This window comes from Dama dama, chromosome 9 (assembly GCF_033118175.1).
Source record: "Dama dama isolate Ldn47 chromosome 9, ASM3311817v1, whole genome shotgun sequence".
NCBI lineage: Eukaryota > Metazoa > Chordata > Mammalia > Artiodactyla > Cervidae > Dama > Dama dama.
The window spans coordinates 6998129-7021446 of NC_083689.1; the positions used below are offsets into that span (position 1 = coordinate 6998129).

Consider the following 23318-nt stretch of genomic DNA (forward strand, 5'->3'; position numbering starts at 1 on the left):
CTTGGAAGCACGATTTCTAGCCACTCTTAGTGATATCTAATTAGATCACCAGGCAGCTTGCACATCTTAAGCACTGCATACTTTTCTCACTTATTTTCAGAAAGACACACTGATTAGTAATTCTTATAGAAACATTTTTTTTTCCCTGAGGATAGTGATGTGTGGTGTACAGGATAAGACAAAGAATGAGGAGGGACATGTCCATACAACCAAACCCTGACATGGGCAGAGAACCATCAGGAGCACAATGGAGATGTCCTTGAGAGATGGAATTAGTAGAGCCTTGTATTTTTCTTCCTTCACAAATTGATATAAAAATATCAAAAGTAAAAATATGATCCAAAATATATATAGCAGGAGTTGAGGTGGGCACATTTTCACTGCAGGATAAAGCAGGTAGGAGTGGTTATTTCCAGATTGTCCTGGTGGCTAATCCAGCATGGGCGGGCCAGAGTGGTTATTTCCAGATTGTCCTGGTGGCTAATCCAGCATGGGCGGGTAGAGCAAAATACAAAGAGGGTAAGGAAGGGAAAAGAGTTAAGACAGCTAGAAGCTGTGACTCTTAGATTACATTCACGTGTAGGGAACTAAACATGGTTATTTTCTCAACCAAAGGCAGGCATGCAGTTTAGGGCTATTTGTTCCAAGGCTCTGAGGCTGGAAGCCCTAGTCTGCTGCAAGGTCAAAGTGCTATTTTAAAAGCCGTCACTGAATATGGAGAAAGGCAACATCTTGATGAGGTGCTGCTCTCTAAGCTGGGCAAACTTACCAGGGAGAACTCAGGTGCAAAATAAATCAGCTGGCAATGAGGAAGTCCTGATGAGAGAAGGATCAGAGGAATTTGTGTGGGGAAACTTGGAAGAATTATTTTTCCCTCAGGAGCTGGCACTTTCAGTAGCTATTCATAGGAGCCTGGAGACATTGAAGAATATAACAAAAAGTCTACAAGCTAATTCTCTATTCAAACCCTTCCCCAGCCAGAGTAGAACTGGTACTCCCAAGGGCAATTCCAAAAATCACTGGGCAAATTCCAAAGTGCCCTAGGAAGGCACTGGTGTGGGAGATGGGTTCTAGGTCTGCTTCTGTGTCCTTTTCCTAGAGTCCAGGTGAATGGGATGGGTACACTGCCTCAGCATTTCCTCTGCCACATGTTTAGACTCATTATTTTGAGTTGGTATAGATGTGGGTGTGCTGGGAAGTGTTTGTGGCATCAGGGAGTAGTGAGGGATGGGCTGGATGTGCTGAGGGTGGAGGGTCCCAGTGACCCTCATTTTCTGTCACTGTGTCTATCAGCAAAACTAGAAAAGCAAGTTGCAGAATGAACTGCTCCACCTAGGAGGCTTAGGTAAAGAAAAGTCCCTGTCAGTAATTGCTCAACTCTTTTCTAACGCCGTGCAGATTGGCTGGCAGAAGCGAAGGTGGCTGAGGGCCTGGAAGTCAGAGTTCTCCAAAGTGCACTTTTGGGGTTAAGCCAAAGGTCAGACTGCTGGCATGCAGAATCATACTACTTCAGATTTAAAAAGTACAAAATAGCACCCAGGCAACTTTTGGCTCCCTTAGTTGAGAGGGTCATACATAATATGTTAATAGTGTGGCAGAATAAAGTCACTGCTAATAGTCATAAATACATCCAAGTTGGCTCAGGCATTTCTAATAGGCCGTTTATTTTTGCCTTCCCAGACAAGGGAGTGACTAGTCATCTCAGAGGTCTAATTTCATGAAGACCCAAGCCCAACAGGAGCGGTCTCAGGGAAAATGGACTGTCATTGGATGGAGGGTCATCAGACTGCACTGATGTTCTAGGAAAGCTGCTACAGCTGTCCCTGGATGAGTGGCAGCAGGAACCTTAGCCCAGTGGCAAGCACACACCAAGGGGTAACAGCTCTTATTAAAAACAAAAGGAACAACTCAGCTGAGAAATGTGTTTCTTGTGAGGGATTCAAGGGAAGGAGGTAACAGGACCAGTGGGACACAGGGATAGTACTGAAAGCAGATCTCTGCAGCAGTGAGCAGTTTTCCAAGTTTACTGTTGGATCTGGGGTTGCCAGCCACGAGAAGCTACAGATGAACATGTTTGGGCCCAGGGCATGGTGGGTTCCAAGCAACCTCTTGAAATGCTGCTTCACCTGCAGCTCCTCTGGGGAGAAAGGATGAGCTGTTGATCACCTAACAGGAGATACCAACCCAAGTAGGCGGCCTTTATTAGGTGGTAGCTGAATTTAGAGAACTTGGGGCTTTAAAGCTACTGGAAGCTTCCAAGTCTATGTTCAACCTGAAGTCCTGATTCCATCATCACAAAGAATATCCTCTCCTGTAACTTGGCGCTGAGGTACAGCTTTCATGGGGGCTGGCCGGTGACCCAACTTGATGAAGAGCATTTTCACAGACCAGGAACCTGCCACACTGCTTCCCAGATGACAGCTGACTTGCTCTTCCACCTTCACGCCTTAGCATGCTCCAGCCTGCAGTAGTGTGGGCTCCCCATTCTTTGTGATGGGGAAGGGAAGGTGCCATGAGGGGCTGTGTTTGAAGGCACATGGATATTATTTTATCTGTGATTTCTACTGACAGCACTAAAGAATTAAAGATAGTGAGGGAACTGTACCTGCAGGACTAGAGTATCACTTCAACTCCCGGGAGCGGCCCCTGCCAGAGAATGTCACAGTGCTGCTGACCACTCCATGAATTACTCAACACGCTGCTCAGTACTGTCAGAATGGGGTAATCTTTAAATGGTAGAATACCCAGGTGGTGGAGAGGAAATGGCAACTTTTAAATGCAAAATCAGAAATTCAAAGCTCTCTCCATCTTCTGTGAACACAGAGTTGATACCTTCAGAAAAGTGGACCACAGGAAGGCAAGGACCAGTATCCAGCAGTTCAATATTCTGCGAGCAACAAATATACTTTAATGCAGTGGATACAGAGGACTGCCCAGCTAAGGGAAAGAGTGGTTAAGAGCATTCTGATAACTCGCCTGAGGCTCTAACCTCATCAGTTGCACATCATGAAATGGCAAGTCACAGGAGCAGAGGTGGCCCAGAACATCTCTAGGTTTTGGGATCATCACACCCAAAGTTGAGCATGCCCCTGACTGCCACGTGTAGAGTACTACAATGCAGAACAATTGGAAGGAAATGTCTGCACAGACTATGTCCCTAATTTAGGGATTATCCAAGGGTCAGAGTCAAGCTGAAGCCCAGAGGAACTGGGTAACTCAGGAATTTAGATCAACCTCTGCCTTCCAGACAGGTGTCCCGTGTTCTGAAAGCTGGGTTTAGTGCAATATCCAGAATCATGGACTGTGTATGAGGTCAAGTCACCAGTCTTCAAGGGAAAATTATGTGGTAGTAATTGACGTGATGCTACCAATTAGGAGTTGCTAAATCAAAAAGGGGCACACTGTTCAAATGAATTATCCCAGGAGGAGAATACAAGTAAGAAGCCAGTGGACATACGAACCAGGGAAGTCTGACAAAAGGTGATCTGAAGCAGAGGGCAGGAAGCATAATTTAACTCCTGGGCCAATGCATAGATAACTGTACTTTCTTTACACTGTCAGCAGTAGGGGGTGATGAAAACAAAGTGTTCCATTAAAGGGAGAAAGCCTCCTACAAGTAGAGTAAAATGCTTATAGACCATTTTCTTTTTTGTTCCTTTGCTTCTCAACCTTAATTTTTACAATTTTATAATTTCTCTTAATGGTGGGCTAATTTCCTATGTTGTTAATGAAGGTCCATTCTGGTTCTGGCACTTGGTAATTCAGACTAATTAAATATCACTGCTATTCAACCAAGATAGTTTCTGAAGTATGAAGAGTGTTTGCCATTCTTTTTTTAGTATATGTGCTGCCGAAGTGAGCACAAGTGTTTGCCATTTTTAAGGTCTCAAAACCCATACTAGTGTAAACCTTGACTCTCAGTAATAAAATGACTATCTTCAAGTAAGCTTTCATGGTTATTCTGCAGAACAGATTCTCCTGCATTCAATAATTAATACACTCAGTTGCAAGGCTCTTCCATGTCACTTTTCTCCTATATGATGTCTCTGATGCTGAATGAGGTTTGCAGTCTGGTTAAACGCTTTCCCACATTTATTACATTTATAGGGTTTCTCTCCTGTGTGAATCCTCTGATGTTGAGTCAGGTGTGTACTTCGGATAAAGGCTTTCCCACAGATTTTACATTTGTAAGGTTTTTCTCTAGTATGAATTCTCTTATGCTGAGTGAGGGCTGAATGGTCGCTGAAGGCTTTCTCACATATATTACATGTATAAGGCTTCTCCCCAGTATGAATTCTCTGATGTTGGGCTAGGGCTGATTGGTCCCTGAAGGCTTTCTCACACAAACCACATCTGTAAGGTTTCTCCCCAGTATGAATTTTCCGATGTCGAGCAAAGGATGAATTATCCCTGAATGCTTTCCCACATTCATTACATTTATAAGGTTTCTCTCCGGTATGAATCCTTTGATGTTCAGTAAGGGAAGAGTTCACCCTGAAGGCCTTTCCACATTCATTACATTCAAAAGGCTTCTCTCCAGTGTGAATTCTCTGATGCTGAAGAAAACTTGTACTCTGATTGAAGGCTTTCCCACATTCATTACATTTATAGGGTTTCTCTCCACTATGAATATTCTGGTGTTTGGTAAGATGTGCCCTGCACACAAAGGCTTTGTCACATATATTACATTTAAAAGGTTTCTCTCCAGTATGTATTCTGTGATGGTGGGCAAGGTGTATGTTTCGGATAAAAGCTTTTCCACATAAGTTGCATTCAAAAGGTTTCTCTCCAGTATGAATTTTCTGATGATAAGTAAGTGAGGAGCTCACTGAGAAGGCCTTGCCACATTCCTTACATTCATATGGCTTCTCACCAGTGTGAATTCTTTGGTGATGGATGAGGTGTGTGCTCTGGTGAAAGGCCTTCCCACATTCTCTACATTCATATCGCTTCTCTTTAATAACAATTTTCTGATTTGTGTTAAGTTTTTCACTATGAATCTTCTGATGTTTACTGAGGGTTGAACTCTTAGTGAAGACTTTTCCACACTCACTACACTCAAAGGCTTTTTTGCTAGATTGAAATCCCTGACTTTGAACAAAAGATGAGTTCATGATGCCGTGTTTCCCAGATTCACCACATTTCTGGTTACCAACCACAGACGAAGTTTTCTCATGAGCAAGCACCACTTGCTGCAAGTTTATCTCCTGGCCTCCATGTTGCCATTCCAACAGGCTATCATATTTCCAGCAACTATCTCTAGTGAATCTTTCCTTTATCATCCACTGACCCAATTCTCCTTCAGGAATATCTGCCTGGAGAATAGATTTCTTATTCATAGGTGTAATCACCCAGTCTGAAAGACATCAAAAATAAACATGTCTGTTTTATCACAGTAAAACATCTAGTTGGGATAAAAACATGACCTTGTTTATAATGCTAACAAAGAAGTTGCAATTTTGAAGACTTCTTGAAGTGAATATAGAAAAAGGGGAGAAGAGGTAGATAGAAGACATGGCAGGACTGGGTTATCAAATATACTATGTATGAAGCAGGAAAATTTGGAGATGGCATTCAGAAATCACAGGCCTGAGTAAAATATTTATTTTCTTTGTGATTACAGAGAAGTTACCTGAATTTTAAAGTCTCAAAAAACCTATACAGACTGCAATATGCTAACAAATAATAAAAAAAAGCATGCATCTTATCTATTTTAGTGATATGGTCATATTTAAAATAACCGAGATGTGGCCTTAAGAAACCATTGCAACTAGAGGTCAATACCTGGTAGGAAAAAAGTTCAGCTTTCAGAGTAACTACTAAAACCAGCATTTATGTTTTGTAAACTCATTTCAGCATTCAGATGGAAAACAAAAAGTTAGGCTGTGAAATACTGATATCTACTAATAAAGTTAGGACTTTCTGCTGCTGGTAAGGGCTTCCCAGGTGGCACTAGTGGTAAAGAACCTGCCTGCCAATGCAAGAGAAAAAAGAGACACCAGTTCGACCCCTGGGTCAGGAAGACTCCCTGGAGGAGGAAATGGCAACCCACTCCAGTATTCTTGCCTGGGGAATCCCATGGACAGAGGAGCCTGGTGGGCTGCAGTCCATTGGGTTGCAAAGAGTCGGATACGAATTGAAGTGACTTCACACACATGCATGCTACTGGTAAGGAAGCAATGTCTTCAAACCTGTATGAATGTGACATTGATATGAGGAAAATGTACCATGATGATACATATGTGAGCACAGAAAATTAGGAACAAAGCAGAAAATCTGCCAGGATACACCCAGTGTGTCTTGGAGGCAAGGCCCTGAATTTGGGGAAACGACTATACTAGTCATTAGAAATGAGACTCTACTACTGGAATATGGGCCATGGTCTCATGAGTTGTCTGATAAGATGATTCTTCTCCCCACAAACAAACTCCATGCTTACTCAACAACATTCTCACTTGGTCTCATGGTAGTCTGATATTAACAAGCAGAATTCTGAATGCACATTAGTTTTTGGTACATATTTATGAACATCTGTCTTTTCGTTTGTCTATTTAAGACTTTGTACCAAGAAATGCAATGAGAAGCACTTGTTATTAGCATAGATGATACAAAGATTCCTGGGAAAGTCTGTCAAGAACAAGCCTCCCTCAACACTTTTTTCTCCTATTCCCTCCAGAAAATCTATAAAGAGCTATAATCATCATCATCATCATCATCATCTCCTTGTACTCATCTGGAAAAGAAAGTTAAACAGGTGCACTTTAAGGCTAAAATCCGTGTAAGCTTAGAATAACATATCCTCACTCAAAAGAATGTTTAAACACCTGTTTTGCCAAATCTCACAATTTTAAGAACTGACTTTTGCTTCTGGACCTGCTAGAGTGGCCTTGTGGCAGACCAACATTATTGCAAAAAGTAACTGAAAAAATCTGCATTAAAAAAAGAAACTGTCTAAAGTCATCAGATATCACTTGAGGCCAACTTGATAGTCTAACATTTGAGAGAGAAGGGAAATGCAGAGAGGTGATCCAGTTTTTTCCTCACAGAATTTGATGCATTCTTGTTTCTCAAGGCAAGAAACGAAGCTAAGTAGAAATTCAGAATTCTCTATAGTCTTATAGTACCATTGAGCCAAAAATGAGTTCAGGACCTTCTCGGGGTGGGGTGAGTGGTGGTCATACTAAACATATAAAGCTCTCAGTTGGGACTCCAGGAGGGCTTCAGTTCAAGGGCTTCAGTTCAACAGCTCAGTAGCAAGGGCTTCATGAACATTCAATCCAATCTCCAGCTAAAGAATCCCTGGATGGGTCAGGAAGGTTTGCTTTTACTCCAGGTGTCTACCAGAGGGAAGGCAAATTTTCTCCAGAGGGAAAATAACATCATCCAGAGCCTATTCACTCCTTCATACATTATTTCTAGGATTCAGTCTTAAAATACCAGGAGTACTAAGAAATTATTGAAGCAAGATAAAAAGCAAATAATAGACAAAGATCCTCAGCACTCAAAGTTATCAGACATGGGGTTTAAAAATAAGTGTGAATACTATGTTCAATAAAACAGATAAGAACGAGAATTTTAAGAGAACTGGAACCAAAGAATCAAGTGAAAATTCTATAACTGAAGAATATAATAAATGAAATAAAGAACTCAATAGATAGATTTAACAGTACATTATCGGACATAGCAGAAGAGAGGAATGTGTGCTGTGCTTAGTCGTATCTGACTCTGCGATGCCATGGACTGTAGCCTGCCCGGCTCCTCTGTCCATGGGGATTCTCCAGGCAAGAATACTGGAGTGAGTCGCCATGCCCTCCTCCAGGGGATCTTCCCAACCCAGGGATCGAACCCAGGTCTCCCTTATTGCAGGTGGATTCTCTACTGTCTGAGCCACCAGGGAAGCCCAGAAGAGCCTATGCACCACAACTAAAGAACAGCCCCCATTCCCTGCAACTAGAGAAAAGCCTACACAACAAGGAAGACCCAGCACAGTCAAAATAAAAATAAATAAATAAAATCATTTAAAAAATATTATTGCACAAAATAATACTAGTAATGTCTTGAGAGGTTGAACATATATACATAATTAAAATATGTAAGAAAAGTTAACACAAAAGATGAAAGAAAATAGAATTGTTTCAAGTTATTAGCATTGCCTGGGAATTGCTTATTTTGGATAGTAATAAGCTGGTTTTATTTACTAGACTTAGCAATAAGAGACAGTTAAAGAAGATACAAGCTCTTATGGGGGAATATAGAACAATAAAAATAGTTGATTCAAGAGAAGGCAAGATAGAAGACAAAAAAGAGATTTAAAGCAAGTGAGTAAAGTTGAAAATAAATAATAAAATAGCAGACAGCCAATACTACATATATTAGTAACTGGTCTAAATTATCCTATTAAAAAGTAAGGTTGTGAGACTTTAAAAAAAAAAAAATCCAACTATATGCCACTCATGAGAGAAATGCCAGAAATATAGACCCAGAAATAAAAAGAAAGAATAGAAAAGGATGTATCAAGCAAGCACTAACCACAAGAAAGCTGGTGTACCTATACTACTATCAGACAAATCTCATTTAATTAGAGAAAACAGACTTTTACATTGTTCGTATTGACTAAAGGTTTGTTCAATTATCTAGGAATATATAACAAACCTACATTTTCATGCAACATAACTTCAAAATGTATAAAGTAAAAATTGAGACTATAAAAGGAAAAAAGAAATCTTAACAATGATAGATATGTTTGCACACCATTCTCAATAACTTGGAAATCAAACCATTAAGAATAGGGTGATATGAACTATAAGATAAACTTGACCTAAATGATATATTGAATATTTGGAACACTATACCCAACAATGACAGAATATATATATTTAAGTCCATACATAACATTAACCAAAATGGAGAAGGAAATGGGAACCCACTCCAGTATTCTTGCCTGGGAAATCCCATGGACAGTGGAGACTAGTGGGCTACATACAGTCCATGGGCTCGCAGGAGTCAGACATGATTTAAGTGATTAAACCACCACCACTAAAGTAGAAAAAACACATTTCACAGGACACAGATCATTCAGAATGTGTACTCTGAACTCAGTGGAATTACACCAGAAATAAATATCAAAGTATCAAAAAGATAGTTAGAAAATCCACAGATATTTTAAAACTAGTCCATACATTTTAAAATAACTGATAAAACAAAGAAGAAATCACAACACAAATTGAAAATATTCTAAACTAAATGATAATAGAAACATGAAACATAAAATGCAGCTACAGCATAGTTAGAAGGAAATGTATATCTATCTATATCAATTACCAATCTCAAGAAATCAGAAAAATAGAATATTAAATACAAAGGAGAAAGGAATAACAAAAATAACAGAAATCAATAATTTAATTAAAAATCGACAGACCTCTACCAAGACTAACAGAGAAAGAAAGAAGGCACATACTACCACTACCAAGAATGATACAGCAATAGAGACACAGACATGGAGAACAGACTTGTGGACACGGTGTGGGAAGGAGAGGGTGGGACAAACAGAGAGCAGCATGGAAACACAAACATTACCACACGTAAAACAGACAGCTGGTGGGGACTTGCCGTGTGACGAAGGGGGCTCAACCAGGTGCTCTGTGACAACCTGGGGGGGGGGGGGGTGGGAGGCGGGAGGGAAGCTCAAGAGGGAGGGGACATATACATATACCTATGGCTGATTAATGTTGATGTATGGCAGAAACCAACACATCAATGTAAAGCTCCAATTAAAATAAATAAATTCTATCTATTATCCTCCAATTAAAAATAAATAAATTTAACAAAATAATGATAAAGGTGACATCAAAACAGGTTCTAATGAGAGTTATAAGATAATAACACAATGAGGAATTTATGCCAATAAATTAAAAAACTAAGTCCTAGGAAGGTACAGTATACCAAAACAGACACACACACACACAGAAAAAACAGAAAATCTGATTGGTCCTATGTCTAATAAATACGTTGAATCTTCAATTTAAAACCTTCTCACAGGGGCTCTGCTGGTGGTCCAGTGGTTAACAATCCTTCTGCCAATGCAGGGTACACAGGTTTGATCTTGGTCCCAGAAAATCCCATATGCCTTCAAGGAACTAAGCCCATGTACCACAACTGCTGAGCCTGTGTTCTGGAGCCTAAGGGCCACAAGAGAGGCCGCTGCAATGAGAGGCCCATGCACCACAATGAAGAATAGCCCCCTTGGCCACAACTAGAGAAAGCCCACGTTCAGCAGTGAAAACCCAGCACAGTCAAAAATAAAACAAATAAAAATTAAAAGAAAAAATTCTCATACAGAAATGTCCAAGCAGATGGCTTACTAGTGAATTCTTCTAATCGTTTAAGGAAGTCCAATCTGTATACAAATCGGCCAATGGGACAGATTATACATACAGAATCAGACCTATGCACATGTAGTCCCCATATGTACGACAAAGGTAGGTACATTGCATACAATGAGGAAAAATATAGTCTTTTCAGTAAATGATCTTGGGTCAACTGAGTATCTTATGTAAAATATGGAAAATAAATCTTCCATAGAGGAAAACACAGAAGATCTCCATGACTTTACATGTCTTAAGTAGAACACAAAAGACATTAACTATAAGCAGGGAATACCCTGATTAATTGGACTATCCTAAAAAATTAGTACTTCGGTTTATCAAGTAACACCATTATTTCAGATGTGAAATAATATTTATAATACAGCTATATGACAAAGGAACAAACCCAAATATGCAACCCTACAATATATCAATGAGGAAAGATTAGCCAACTAAATAGAAAATAGGGGAAAGACTTACAGAAATTTTACAGAAGAGAATATTAAATGATTAATAAAAAAGTTAAAAGATGATCAACTTCAGTCATAAGTTGAGATATAATGAGATACTCCATGTATCTTCTAGAAGGGTGAAAATATTTAATGACAATACTAAGTATATAAGAGGATATGGAACCCTCATATCTTGCTGGCTAGAGTATAAACTGGTATAACCGCTTAAACTATTTGGTTTAAGCCTATTAAACTTGCATACTCATGAACTTAGTACCCCTAGCTATATGCTCAAGAGAAATGTATAATGTACATTCTCTAAAACATGTATAAGAAAGTTCATAATAGTTTCAGTACTACTGATAGCTCCAAGCTAGAAATAAAACAAAGGTCTAGCAACAGTAGAATGTACAAATGGTGGTAGGTTAATGCAGTGAAATATCATACTTCAATGAGAATGAACTAACTACTGCTACATATGACAACATGGATGAATCTCAAACATAACACCATGGAAGGTAAGAAGCCAGACACAAAAGAGTAGACAAGTATGATTCCATTTATTAAACGGTTTAAAACAGGCAAAGCAAAGCTATGGTCAAGGCAGTAATGATCTGTAGGACAAAAGAAACAGAGAGGATGGGAGGGGGTTTCCAGTATTTGAGTAACATTCTATTTCTTGATATAGGTGCTGGTTATACTTATACTTTTTATAGTATTTATATTGTAAAAATTACACTTGTAATTTATGTATTTTCCTGTGTCAGAACTACTTCAATAAAAGTCTACCTTAAAAAATCTGGGAGCAGCTTTCAAAAATAATAATAATTATAAACATAGTTATAAATATAATTATAATAATTATAAATAATAATAATATTCTGGTTCAATAAAAACAATTGTCAACTTTCCTTTGTAGCAGCTATTAGACAGCTATGTCTATTTAAAGCCTTTTCTTGATTGTGATCATTAAAACTTACCACCTATATATAAGAGAAAATTGGCTTTTTAATGTTTTGAGTTACAGGAAAACACTCATCTGATTGTGTATCAACAGGGGGTCAAACACACTTTGGTTCTACCACACTAAAGATGAACTGAGATGGGGAAAGACTGGATCCTCAAGTCAGTTCTCACTGGGGCCCAGGTCACTTCATGGAGGCTGAATTAGGAGCAATACCCAAAGCTGCGTTGGCCCAAATTAAAAAAACAAAGTATGGTTTTAAACAATTAATATAGAACTCGAGAGTATCAAGCAAGGCATGCAAGTAGTATGATCCAAACCCTATGCAACATAGTCAAGAGGTTACACCCAGAGAGGGACCAGAAACTGACCCAGTTTCCTCCAAATCATCAAAAGTTTCAAGACCTGGCACCATCAGGTACATCTGGCAATGGCAGTGGGTAAAATAAGGAGTATTGGTCAGTTTGTGTGTGTGAGTCGCTTCAGTCACGTCCAACTATTTGCGACCCTGCGGACTGTAGCCCACCAGGCTTCTCCGTCCATGGAATTCTCCAGGCAAGAACACTGGAGTAGGTTGCCATTCCCTTCTCCAGGAGATCTTCCCGGCCTGGGGATCGAACCCAGGTCTCCTGCATTGGAGGCAGATTCTTTACTGTCTGAGCCATGAGAAAGCCCAAGGTCAGTTTAGGAAGACTTTATTGCCCCCAGGTCTTCCCCAACTCAGAGAAGCGAGAGAGCTTCTCTCTCCCAACTGAGGAAAACCTCTTTAAAAGAGGTTTGTAAGCAATCAGAGAGAAAATCTGAGAACACAGTGCCTATAAAGGGAGATGAAAGTGTTTTTGAAAATCATTGTATTTAGAGGTAAAATATTTTAATTGTAAAATGTGAATAAGAGCTTACAAATAACACATGAGTTCTTAAAAAAGATGGCAGAATTTGAAACCTCAATAGAGAATTCCCACCATAAACAATTGGAAAACCAGGGAAAAAAGTGAAAAAACTATTTTTAGGCAATGGACAAATGACAGGGAAAGATTGATTAAGATATTTTTAAACTCTCAATAGATGAAATGGAAGACACCTGTCAAAAAGACACCTATCAAAACTGAAGAAACCAGTAGTACAAAAAAAATCCATAAAGATGGAAATTTTAATAAAAAGTTAAAATTACAAGACCAGTCCAGGAAGAATCAGGCATACCATCAAGAGAAAATAGATAAAGCTAAAGATGGAAATTAAAAAATACTAGAAGAAAATGTCCTAGATCCACAGGGCAAAAATTCAGATGGAAGGCTTGCCAGTGCTTAATGGATCCAAGTATAGGACCATAACAGGGTCCATCACTGAGAAACACTGGAGTAAATGCGGGGATCCTGCAAGCTTTCAGAGAGGAAAAATGGATCACACACGATGAAGAACCTGAATGATTTTGGATTTCTCAATACCAGACTGAAGACTAGAAAATACTAGAGCAATGTCTTCAGAATTCTGAAGAAAAAAAGACGTCCAGTGCTGAATTTTACCAGTGTTATGGGAGAAAAAAAGACATTGACAGATGCTAGGTTACCAAAAACTTATTCCCGTGCATCCTTTCTTTGGAAGCTACTGGAAGACATGTGCCACAAAAGGAAGAGAGAAGCCAAGGAAAAGGATGACGTGGGACATGTGGGCCAGGAAAGATGGGATTTGTAGGGGGATGACAGCTAAGGACCTGCTGGAACAGAGCAGGTCAGATTGCTCCAAAAGAGAATTTTCCAGGAAAATGAAATTGTCAGGATGACTGCTGACCTAAAATTCTTGAGAAGAGATGCAGATGAGAGAAGGTCTGAGATTAAATTAAACTAAATGAACCCCATGAAAGACTGCTTAGGAAAGCAAAGGCAAAAGTCAGAATTACTACATGCGTCAGCTGGGAACAGCGCTTCAGAATGTCATCACTGACTATTTCTCTGACCCAAAACACACTATACTGGGAGGACAAGGAATGGAAAAGGTAGTCAGATGCGTAGTTGGGGAAGTGAGTTTAGTCCTCACTTTTTAGAGAAGGAATTCAGTAAATAATACCTAAAATTGAGATCAATAGGTAGCAATATAAACACATTCCTTGAAGACATGGAAGCAAATACACCAAATAATCTGCTAACAGGAGAGAAAACGGTTATTTCTAAAGAGGAGAGAACAGGGATAAACAGGGACAAGAGGCCATCAGTTTTCATAATGAACACTGTAATTTCATTAAGCTAAATGTATTATTGTGATGAAATTTAATACTGAAAATAAAGAAAAAGAACAGAATAAACTCCAAAAAAGTCAAAGGAAAGAACTAATGAAGAGCACAATTTAATGAAATAAAGATAAACTAGAAAGCATCAATAAAGTTAAACATTTATTTATTAAATTTATTTAAAAAGGGAAACTTTGATAAGATTTATACAGAAAAAAAAGACAAAAGTAAATATTATTAGAAAACAATTACGCTTTGATTCAACAAATACATAATGGGACCTGATGAGCTGAAATACAAGAGCAAATGTGATCAAGTCTTTCTCTCATGGATATAAGGGTAGAAAGGATCATTTTAAAAGGACACAGAAAATGTTAAAATAAAGATCATTAAGACGAAGACTGATTAAGAACTTCAGCCAGTAAAGAAACAGAAAAGATAAGCTATAGACTGGCACACTGTTAACTGATAAAGTATTAGATTCCTGAATATCTCCTATAAGCAAGTAAGACAAACTGTAACAGAAAAATGGAGGAAAAATATGAATATTTCACAGAACACAAATAATCAACATATGAAAAGATGTTCAATTCCACTAGGAAACAAGGAAGCACCAATTAAAATCATAATGAGATAACACTTCTCAGGAATTCTGAGAAATTATACTTGAGTAACAGGAACTTGCATCAACTATTAGTATAATTAGGACCAATTAATTTAATCAGCAATCTGGAACCATCTAGGAGAGCTGAAAAAGTATATACTCTTAAACCCAGTATTTCTATGCCTATGAATATACCTAAAGAAACTCCCAAACAAGGCCCATATATTTTAGGAAGCATGTATAAGAATATCCAGGTCAGCAGTATTCAAAAAGCAGCAAAAAGTCTGGAAACAACCTACAGTCTGTCAGCAAAACAGATTTAAGGTATAGCCATTGAAGAAGTATCAAGTGTCAAGAGGTATCAAAGCTACACATCTCAACAAGGATTTTTAAAATGCAAGCTGTGAGACTTCCCTGGAGGTCCAGTGGTTAAGACTTTGAGCTTCCAATGCAGGTGGCTGGGGTTTGAGCCCTGGTGGGAGAACTAAGATCTCCATATCACATGGCTTGGCCAAAAAGTTATTTAAAAAAAAAAAAAAAAGCAAGCTGTGGAAAAGTATCTATAGTATAATATATATATATATATATATATATATATATATAATCAAGCTTTAAAGCATGCAAAGCTAAACAATATTGCTCAGAGCTATGGATAAATGTGGGCTTCCCAGGTGGCACCAGTGGAAAAGAATCCTCCTGCCAAAGCAGGAAACACAAGAGATGCAGGTTCGATCCCTGGGTTGGGAAGATCCCCTGGAGCATGAAGTGGCAACCCACTCCAGTACTCTTGCCTGGAGAATCCCATGGACAGAGGAGCCTGGCAGGCTATAGTCCATGGTTTTGCAGAGTTGGACACGACTGAAGTGACTTGGCATGCATGCATGGATGGATAAATGTGGTGAAGGGCATAAAGAGCCAGTGCTGGAGCTAATGTAAAACTCAAGCTAGGGGCTCTCTGGTATGAAAGGAGGAAGATTTGATGAGGAGGACATATCAAACTTCACAGGTGCAGCTGTATTCTGTTTCTGGACCATGGAATGTGGGGGCTGTTTGCCTATTTTTCAGACTGTTCAAAATACACCAGTATTTTTGGGCTTTCCTTGTGGCTCAGCTGGTAAAGAATCTGCCCACAATGCGGGAGACCTGGGTTTGATCCCTGGGTTGGGAAGATTCCCCTGGAGAAGGGAAAGGCTACCCACTCCAGTATTCTGGCCTGGAGAATTCCATGGACTATAGTCCACGGGGTCGCAAGGAGTTGGACACGACTGAGCAACTTTCACTTTCATGGAGTGGGGAGGCTGTTTACCTATTCTTCACACTGTTCAAAATAGTACATGTTCTGTTCTGTAGACAGGGTTACAGTATCAAAATACATCTGTCTGAAGTTAAAAAAAAGGAAATGATAATGCTAAGTGTTAAAATAATAGTATGAAAGAGAAATAAGAGCTAATTCTCTACAAAATATCTCAACAAATTTTAGAGAAAAAAAAAGCAGATAAAAATGAAAGAAGATATAACATAAAATGTTAAAATTATAGATGAATATCATGCACAGTTGTAAATAAATACATTTCATAGCTCAAAAAAAGATAATTTAAAGCTAAAGGGCAAAATGTGCAATTGATATAACAAAAAGAAACAAAAGATATAAAGAGAATAATAAACAAGGAAAAAATGTAAAAAGTTACTAGCAAACTACTTAAATTAAGGGATGAGGCAGTTTTCTTCAGGTTTACTTAGCGAACAATTTCTGTATAAGTAAAACTATTTTGGAGAAGGGTGGAAAATCACACAGTTTGAGGGTCATGCTGGTTTAACCTTCATCTTGCCTTGCATATGTTAAAATTAGTTAACCACACAGAAGCTTGTTTTCCTGTAAGTAGAGTTAATCATGTTTGCCTTACAAGTTGTAAGGTTGAAATGGGGCAGCTAACACATCTCCAGAGATCACCACAAGGGCTCAAAAGTCAGCTCCCCGTGTGTACTAGCTCACAGCCCAGAGAAGAGAAAAATTTTAAAGGAAAGCTACCAGAAGGACTTTTTCTTACTATGAAGAAAATTAAGTGTCTGTCTAAACCAAGAGTGACTGATGCAACAACAGAAAAGTTCTAGATCCTCTCCCTTGAAAAATCATAGATAAACCTATTATCATTGTTCTATATGGTCTTTTAAGTCCTAGCCAGTAATTAAGAAGTGAAACAGAAAGAAGAAAACCTAAAACTAAAAATGATTCATTGAATAAGAAGAATAAGAATTGGAGAGTGACATGAGGGGAATAAATATTTGGAAACAACTACCACTTTTTTATAACAGCAATTTGCAGTTGAAAAACAAAAGGAAAGAGGTTATATTAAAAAACAAAAATATAACTTTAACAGGAAATTGAAGGAACTTTTTGGGGGTAATTCCCTGGTGGTCCAGTCGTTGGGTCTCTGCACTTCCATTGCCAGGAGCCTGGGTTTGATCCTTGGTCAGGGAACTAAGACCACACAAGCCTCGTGGTGCAAAAAACAAACAAACAAACAAACCCCAAAACTATATTGGGAGATATAAAACAAGATTTCTTTCTGTGTCTGACTGGCTGACCACTAATCATCCTTCATGAATCAGCTCATGGTTTGGGGTGTCCAGGAAATTCAGAAACAAGTGGTGCTGGAGCAGAGGTTTGCGAAATGCATCTGGGAAGGGCTGAATCATCATTCCCTGGATTTTCATGTCATTACTGACAACTGACTCTAAAATCCCTTCTAGGCATAAAAGTCCTCCTCAGTTTCACAATCACCCCACAGAAGTACAATAAAGAATTTGTGTCAATGACGAATAATGGAAGAATTAAAAGAATAAATGATGTTATTATGCCAGAGTACTCGGACAGTGGATTAATTTCTTTTAATTCCCATCCCATCTTTTTCTGTTATAACACTGCTTATATAATACAGAGTGAAATACCAAAAGTGCCTTAGTTTGGCTGTAATAAGCATACAAACTCCGAATACTACTGAGGCAAGTTAAAAGATTTTGATAACTGAGTTTTGGAGTTAAGACATTTAAATTCTATAACAGATTAGATCCTAGACATTCTAGGTAAAGTTATTTACTGTAGGATACAAAGTCCTCCCTACTTCATTGGGTTCCTGTGAAAAATCAATAACAAAAGGTTTTTAAAAATATTTTGCAGTTGGCAAAACTGGCAGAAAGTGAAAATGTTGTAATGTCTTGAATAAGGCAATAGCTCTCTAGATTTGGGGAGAGGCCCTCCGGCTCCTGCTCTTGAGCTGCCAGATCCAATGGGTTCTTCAAAGCAAATAACAACCACTAAACTAGCGTGTTCTCTGTATCCCTAGGCAATGTCTTTGCCACTTACTAGGTGCCAAGCACCTTGCTGGGTATGAGCAAAACAAAACATGCAATAAATCTGGCTACGTGTGTACGGTACTTACAGCCCCGCGCAGCACCGGCAGAAGGTGCAGAATAATAAAGCTGGTGCGGGTACATGTGCATGAACAAACGTGAAGGTGGTGGGAGAAATCTGCAATGTTTGTCTGGAAGAGCTGCCTCAGTGGGCACACAGTGACTGGCCCTGGGGACCAGAAGCTGCTCAGCTGTGTAAGACCCAGTGCTCTCCCTCCTTACTGGAGGAGTCTGACAGAGACTGCATGGCCAGGTGCTCAGGGGACAACAGGACAAGCAAGCACTGTGTGTGGCACAGAGCTGTCCACCTATGCCGAACAGAGAGAGGAGAAAACCCACAGAAAGGACGATCCAGAGAGGCACAAGCTGCCACAAGAAAGGAGTGCCAAATGCACAAGGGGACAAACGTGGCCACAAAGCATTTAGGTGAATGTGAAGGGAAAAGATGCTCGTGTCTCAGTCCACAGGCCCGGTGCACATGCTGAGTCGCTCCCAGTGCCTCCCACATGCAGGATGCTTACCAAGACAGAAGCCTCCCAAGGAGTCCTCTGGCATCCACGCTTCCCCTTTTCCCAACTGCGAAAACATATCTGGTTTGGGTCCTAAGAGTCCTGTTTTTGAGGGAGGGGAAAAAAAAAAAAAGGGCCATATCTGTTCATCCCAGAGATAAAATCACTGCAAGGATGAGACCTGGAACTTCCTGGAAAAGCTGACATGGTAGGGGCCCAGGGTAGAGAAGAGTTCCCAGGAGGAGGAAAAGAAGGTTCAGGGGTGACAAAGCCAATCTGTTCCTGTCCTTCTCCCTGCTAGAAGGGAGGGAGGATTTGACTTCTAGTCGCCTTTGAGAAATCTGCACTTAGACTCCAAAGAGCCCTGTGCCCAGGACACAGAGGAGAGGCACTGACATAACATGCTTAGAACAGCTCACTCCCAGTCCAAACTGCTGCATGGAACCAGTTCAAGGATTCCAAAGAAACCTCCCAACGTGAAGATGAGCCTCCAGAGGCCCCCACTTACCCAGGGACACCAGGTTGCTGTAGTTCTCGAGCATGACATCCCTGTACAGGGCCCTCTGAGCAGGACTCAGCTGCGCCCACTCATCCCGGGTGAAAAGCACGGCCACATCCTTGAAGGTCACCGATTCCTGTAAGGGCAAACCCATCCCTGTTGACTGAGGGCTTCTCGCTTATGTGGCTCTCTGGGAAAGGCTTTGACCAGGAGCTGGCTGAGACCTGCAGGACTGTTAGCACAGAGCAGGCTGGTCTTCTGTGAGAAGGGAAGCATTTCCTCAGAGTCTCTAAGCCTTTATCAGACTTTGTTTCCCACTCTGAAGAAAAAGACCTTGTGGAAAAGATACTCTTCCTCAGCACTGGGACTTCACAGTAGCTGTTCATTGTGTCCAAAATATTTTCTCCCATCTCCAACAAACTGCCACAGCCCTGCCTCTGTCTGCACCCCTATGACCAATCATACCCAGGTCCTGGCTTCAATATTATGCCTTCAGCACCCCTCCTCAGCTGTTCCCGTATCATCTGAGCAGGGTCATTCAAGCACTGCCTCACTTTACTAAGTTTTGGTTTACTTTCTATTTCCCCCACTGCACTATTAACTCCAAGAAGCTATGGACCATTTCTTCTTCTCCCTTGTCTTGCCATCATGTCTTCTAGAACATGGCCCATGTACCCAGCACCCACAATATATGTTACTCAGCAATTCCTGTTTTTCTTCAGCTGTTCACCTGCTCACCCTCAATACACACATACCATTCCCATGAAAAGTCCTTCTGAACAATGTGACCTTATTCCCTCTGATCACAGCTCATCCCTTCTGTGGAAACTCTGGACAAGAGGCCAAGGGAGCTAGTGTGCACTGAGAAAGAAGAGTTAAGTAGAGGCCCAGAGAAGAAAGCAAAGGGTCCAAGAGAAAGGACTTTCAGGTTATTCTAGACCTTCCCTGCATAGCTGAAGTACAGTTGCATTTTTGCCTTGACTTTGGGTGATACCCAGTATCCTCCCAATAAAGGCCTGCTTTTGCTTAGTCTGAGTTGGGTTTCCGTTACCTGCACCCAGAGCCTTCCACAAAGTAGGCTGAACCAAAGAACACCTGTTTGGCTGAACCCATTAACCAATCTGTCAGGACTGTTGTTCACCTTTGTATCACAGGCATGGAACATAATATTTGGCACATTTTACACCCCTAACATAGGTCTTTTGAAAGGCAACCAAAAGTACAGCAGCCTGTAAACCCAAGACAATTGTGTGACACCAACAATGAATTTGAGGAAAAGGCTAGGGAAGGGAAATATCACAGTGGACTGGCACCGTGAAGAAAGGTTTCAAAGGAAAACCAGTGCCTGAGATGGGCTCTAAAGGACGAGCTAGAAATCAAGGAGAAGGGTGAACAACCAGTAAGCTGGGACTGGGATGACACAGTACTTTCAATCAGCTGCTCAACTCGTCAGTGATTTCTGCCACAGATTCCTGCCCTGGACAGATTCACATGTCAATAAATTAGAACAAATTCATCAGAATTTATACACTCAAAATGAATGCTGTCTCCTTCAAAGTAGAGTCCATATCCTTATTCGAAAAAAGCTAGCACTGCTCAAAGTTTTCTAATAATTTATTGAAATTGAAAACATACCATTTGAAAGATTCACTGGTAACCAACATTCCTCTGAAGTAAAAAGCCAAATACCATTGTAAAAAAAGCGTCCAGTAAATCCTACCTTCCTAAGAAAGCACTCCAATCTCACTCTTCTATCACTGTGTTAGGCATTGCCTTTACCACTTTAGACCCTTAATTTTAGTTGCTAGTGGAAAGAGGGCAGGTTTCCATTCTGAACCAGTCTGGGTTTCACATACAGTTGTGTCATTTATATGACCTTTAGCAAGTTCCTGAGCTCTGACAACCACCAGAATGAACCCAGCATGGGGCAGAAAGCATGGGAAAAGAAGCAAGTGGGTCAGCCTCCTGAGTAAGACTGGACTGGGAGAAAAGCTTCTGGTCAGGGGAAAGAAACATGTCCACCCTCTTCAACCATTACATTCAAATCTAAGGCAATTTAGAGGGGGAAGCCCACAGTGACCCCTCACTCACCTGGACCATGGTGGGCAGGCCCCTGACTGCCATTCCTTCTTCTCAGATGAGCCTTTTTAGAGACAAGCAGAGTGGAAATCCTCAGGATGGAAACACCTACTGTTTATGAGGAGAGGACTGGGTCAAAAGATATCACACAGCAGTGGGGGGGCTTTGAGCATTCACACCCTGGGAATCCTCCAATATCCCAAACAGTGAATTCTTAGTCCCTATTTGCTCCCAATCCTCTCTCCTCTTCGGGGATATTTCTGCTGGCCTCCACTGTAAAGGCAGTAAATAGCTCATCTTGCTGCTACTCCCACTATCCCCCATCAATTTCCCCCTAGCAATCTGAGTCAAATTCTCCATATCTTTCCTTCTGTATCTTAAATACTTTGACTTTTCCTTGGAAAAAAGCATCCTCCAGCCCGATCTCACACTTTTTACACACCCTCTGGCCTTTTGCCCTTAAATTACACTGAGAGATCTCAAGAAAAGTGTGACTCCTGCCTGGACACCTGCCTAATCCTGGGAGGGGAGTAGAGAAAGCAGGGGAGGAGGGTCTTCTTTTTCCTCAGAAAAGAAGCTAAGAAGGCTGCATCTTCACTGTCGAGACGTCTCTCAGGCTACGCCGTTCTCTAACCTCAGGCCTCGCCTTCTCTGGGACGCGGTTTGGGTGACCTGGAGTGAAAAGGTGGGCGAGATGCAGTGTATACGTGGGGGTCGGGTGGGGGTGTTGGACGCGACGAATTTTAAGCGTACAACCCACCCACCGGCCCGCTGCCTCTCAGCTAGGTCCCTCGGGGAGCTGCTGCAGTGGTTGCGCAGCTGCAGACCCGGCCTCAGCGAACTCACGATACAGGGCTCCGAACCGCACCGGGAGCATCTACCACCGAGCGTAAACGGGATTACCGGAGTTGGTTCCAAATCACAAGCCAGCGACCCTGACCGCATCTTTCTCTACATGCACCCGCGGATTCGGACCCTAAACCCGAGAGCCCACACTTGGCCTTTTTGTCTTTGGAATCTAACCTTGGCCATACATCCAGGGAAGTTTGGGGCGTCAGATCAGCGCCCTTCAGAACGGACCACGACCCAGACCGACTCGGTTTTCAAGCGCCCTTCCCACCAGGCTCCACCACCTCAAGGCTGCTCCCGCTCTCCCGATACGGCTTTGGCCGCCGTGCCTAGTCACCGCTGGGTTGCCCTTCGAGGAGCCTCTGCCTGCGGTGAGATCCGCACCGCCACATCGCAGGCAGAACACAATGAGCTGGTCTGCAGTCCGGGTCGGAACTGCGCTTGCGCGTTGCCGAGGGACCTGCTCAGCCGGATTCTCAGCGGTCCCGGAGCTGCGGCGCTCGAGCTTCGCAGACTCCACTTCCCAGAAGGCGTGGCGGCGGCAAACGCCGGCCTCCGCGCGGGGCGGGGAAAGTGACATTGCGCGCCTGCGCAGGTAGGGTCCCCGCCCCCACCCCGCCAAACTACATTTCCCAGCGGCTCGCCTGGTCGTCACGGTTCCCCCAGGCAGGTAACGCCCCCACGCGCTGATCCGCACGTGCGGATTTGGTTCCGTTCTGGTCAGCATGAGGAAGATAGAGGCCAGCGAAAAATTGACAAAGGGATACGGGAGGTCATGCCGGGGGAGCGGCGCCTGATCCGACGAGGAGCGCGGAACCGGGACGCGCCTCAAGTTCCCAGTAGGAGACAGTCGAAAAGAAGCGCGCCCGAAGAGAGGACCGCGCGCTGACTAGAGAAGGCAGCGGGGCCGTGCTTCGGCCACGAGAACGCTACGGATGCCAACAGTGGGTTCTGGTGTTTGGGCCGGAGCGGGGTTCGGGCGATGAGTGGGATGCGGGGACCAGGTCGACGGAGGTACGGGCGCATGACTGAGGAGGCTGCCGTGGACGTTCAGGACTCAGCGGATGCTGGCTGGGACCAGAGTGGTGGCCACAGGACAGGGGGCATGGTGCGAGAAACGTCCACGAGGTAGAATAAATTTGGTTCTCCACGGCTTAGCCTGAATGCCAAGGAGTTTGTATTGTACAATCGGCTGCTGTTTAGAGAGGTGGTATTTATTTTTGTGGACAGTGTTTTGCGGAGGCGGGCAAGGATGAGATAAAGTATAGATCTGGAGACCTCCAGATCGCCAACTGGATATTTAGTTGCCTTTGAATATGTATTTTCCGGGAGCTCGGGAAGTAAACATGAAAAGGTTTTAAGT

The 23318-nt window shown here is 41.7% G+C and overlaps 1 protein-coding gene across 1 annotated transcript; it reads right to left on the reverse strand.

Annotated features, from left to right (window-relative positions):
- Nucleotides 1-1666: 1666 nt before the first annotated feature.
- On the reverse strand, nucleotides 1667-22428 carry ZNF454 (zinc finger protein 454). Its single transcript, XM_061149668.1, has 6 exons — nucleotides 22130-22428; nucleotides 21620-21778; nucleotides 21119-21217; nucleotides 19037-19163; nucleotides 18541-18630; nucleotides 1667-5356 (listed from the first exon to the last, which is right to left on the reverse strand). The coding sequence occupies exons 3-6, from the start codon at nucleotides 21149-21151 to the stop codon at nucleotides 4023-4025; spliced, it is 1584 nt and encodes a 527-aa protein (XP_061005651.1). The 5' UTR covers nucleotides 21152-21217; nucleotides 21620-21778; nucleotides 22130-22428; the 3' UTR covers nucleotides 1667-4022.
- Between the last annotated feature and the right edge of the window lie 890 nt (nucleotides 22429-23318).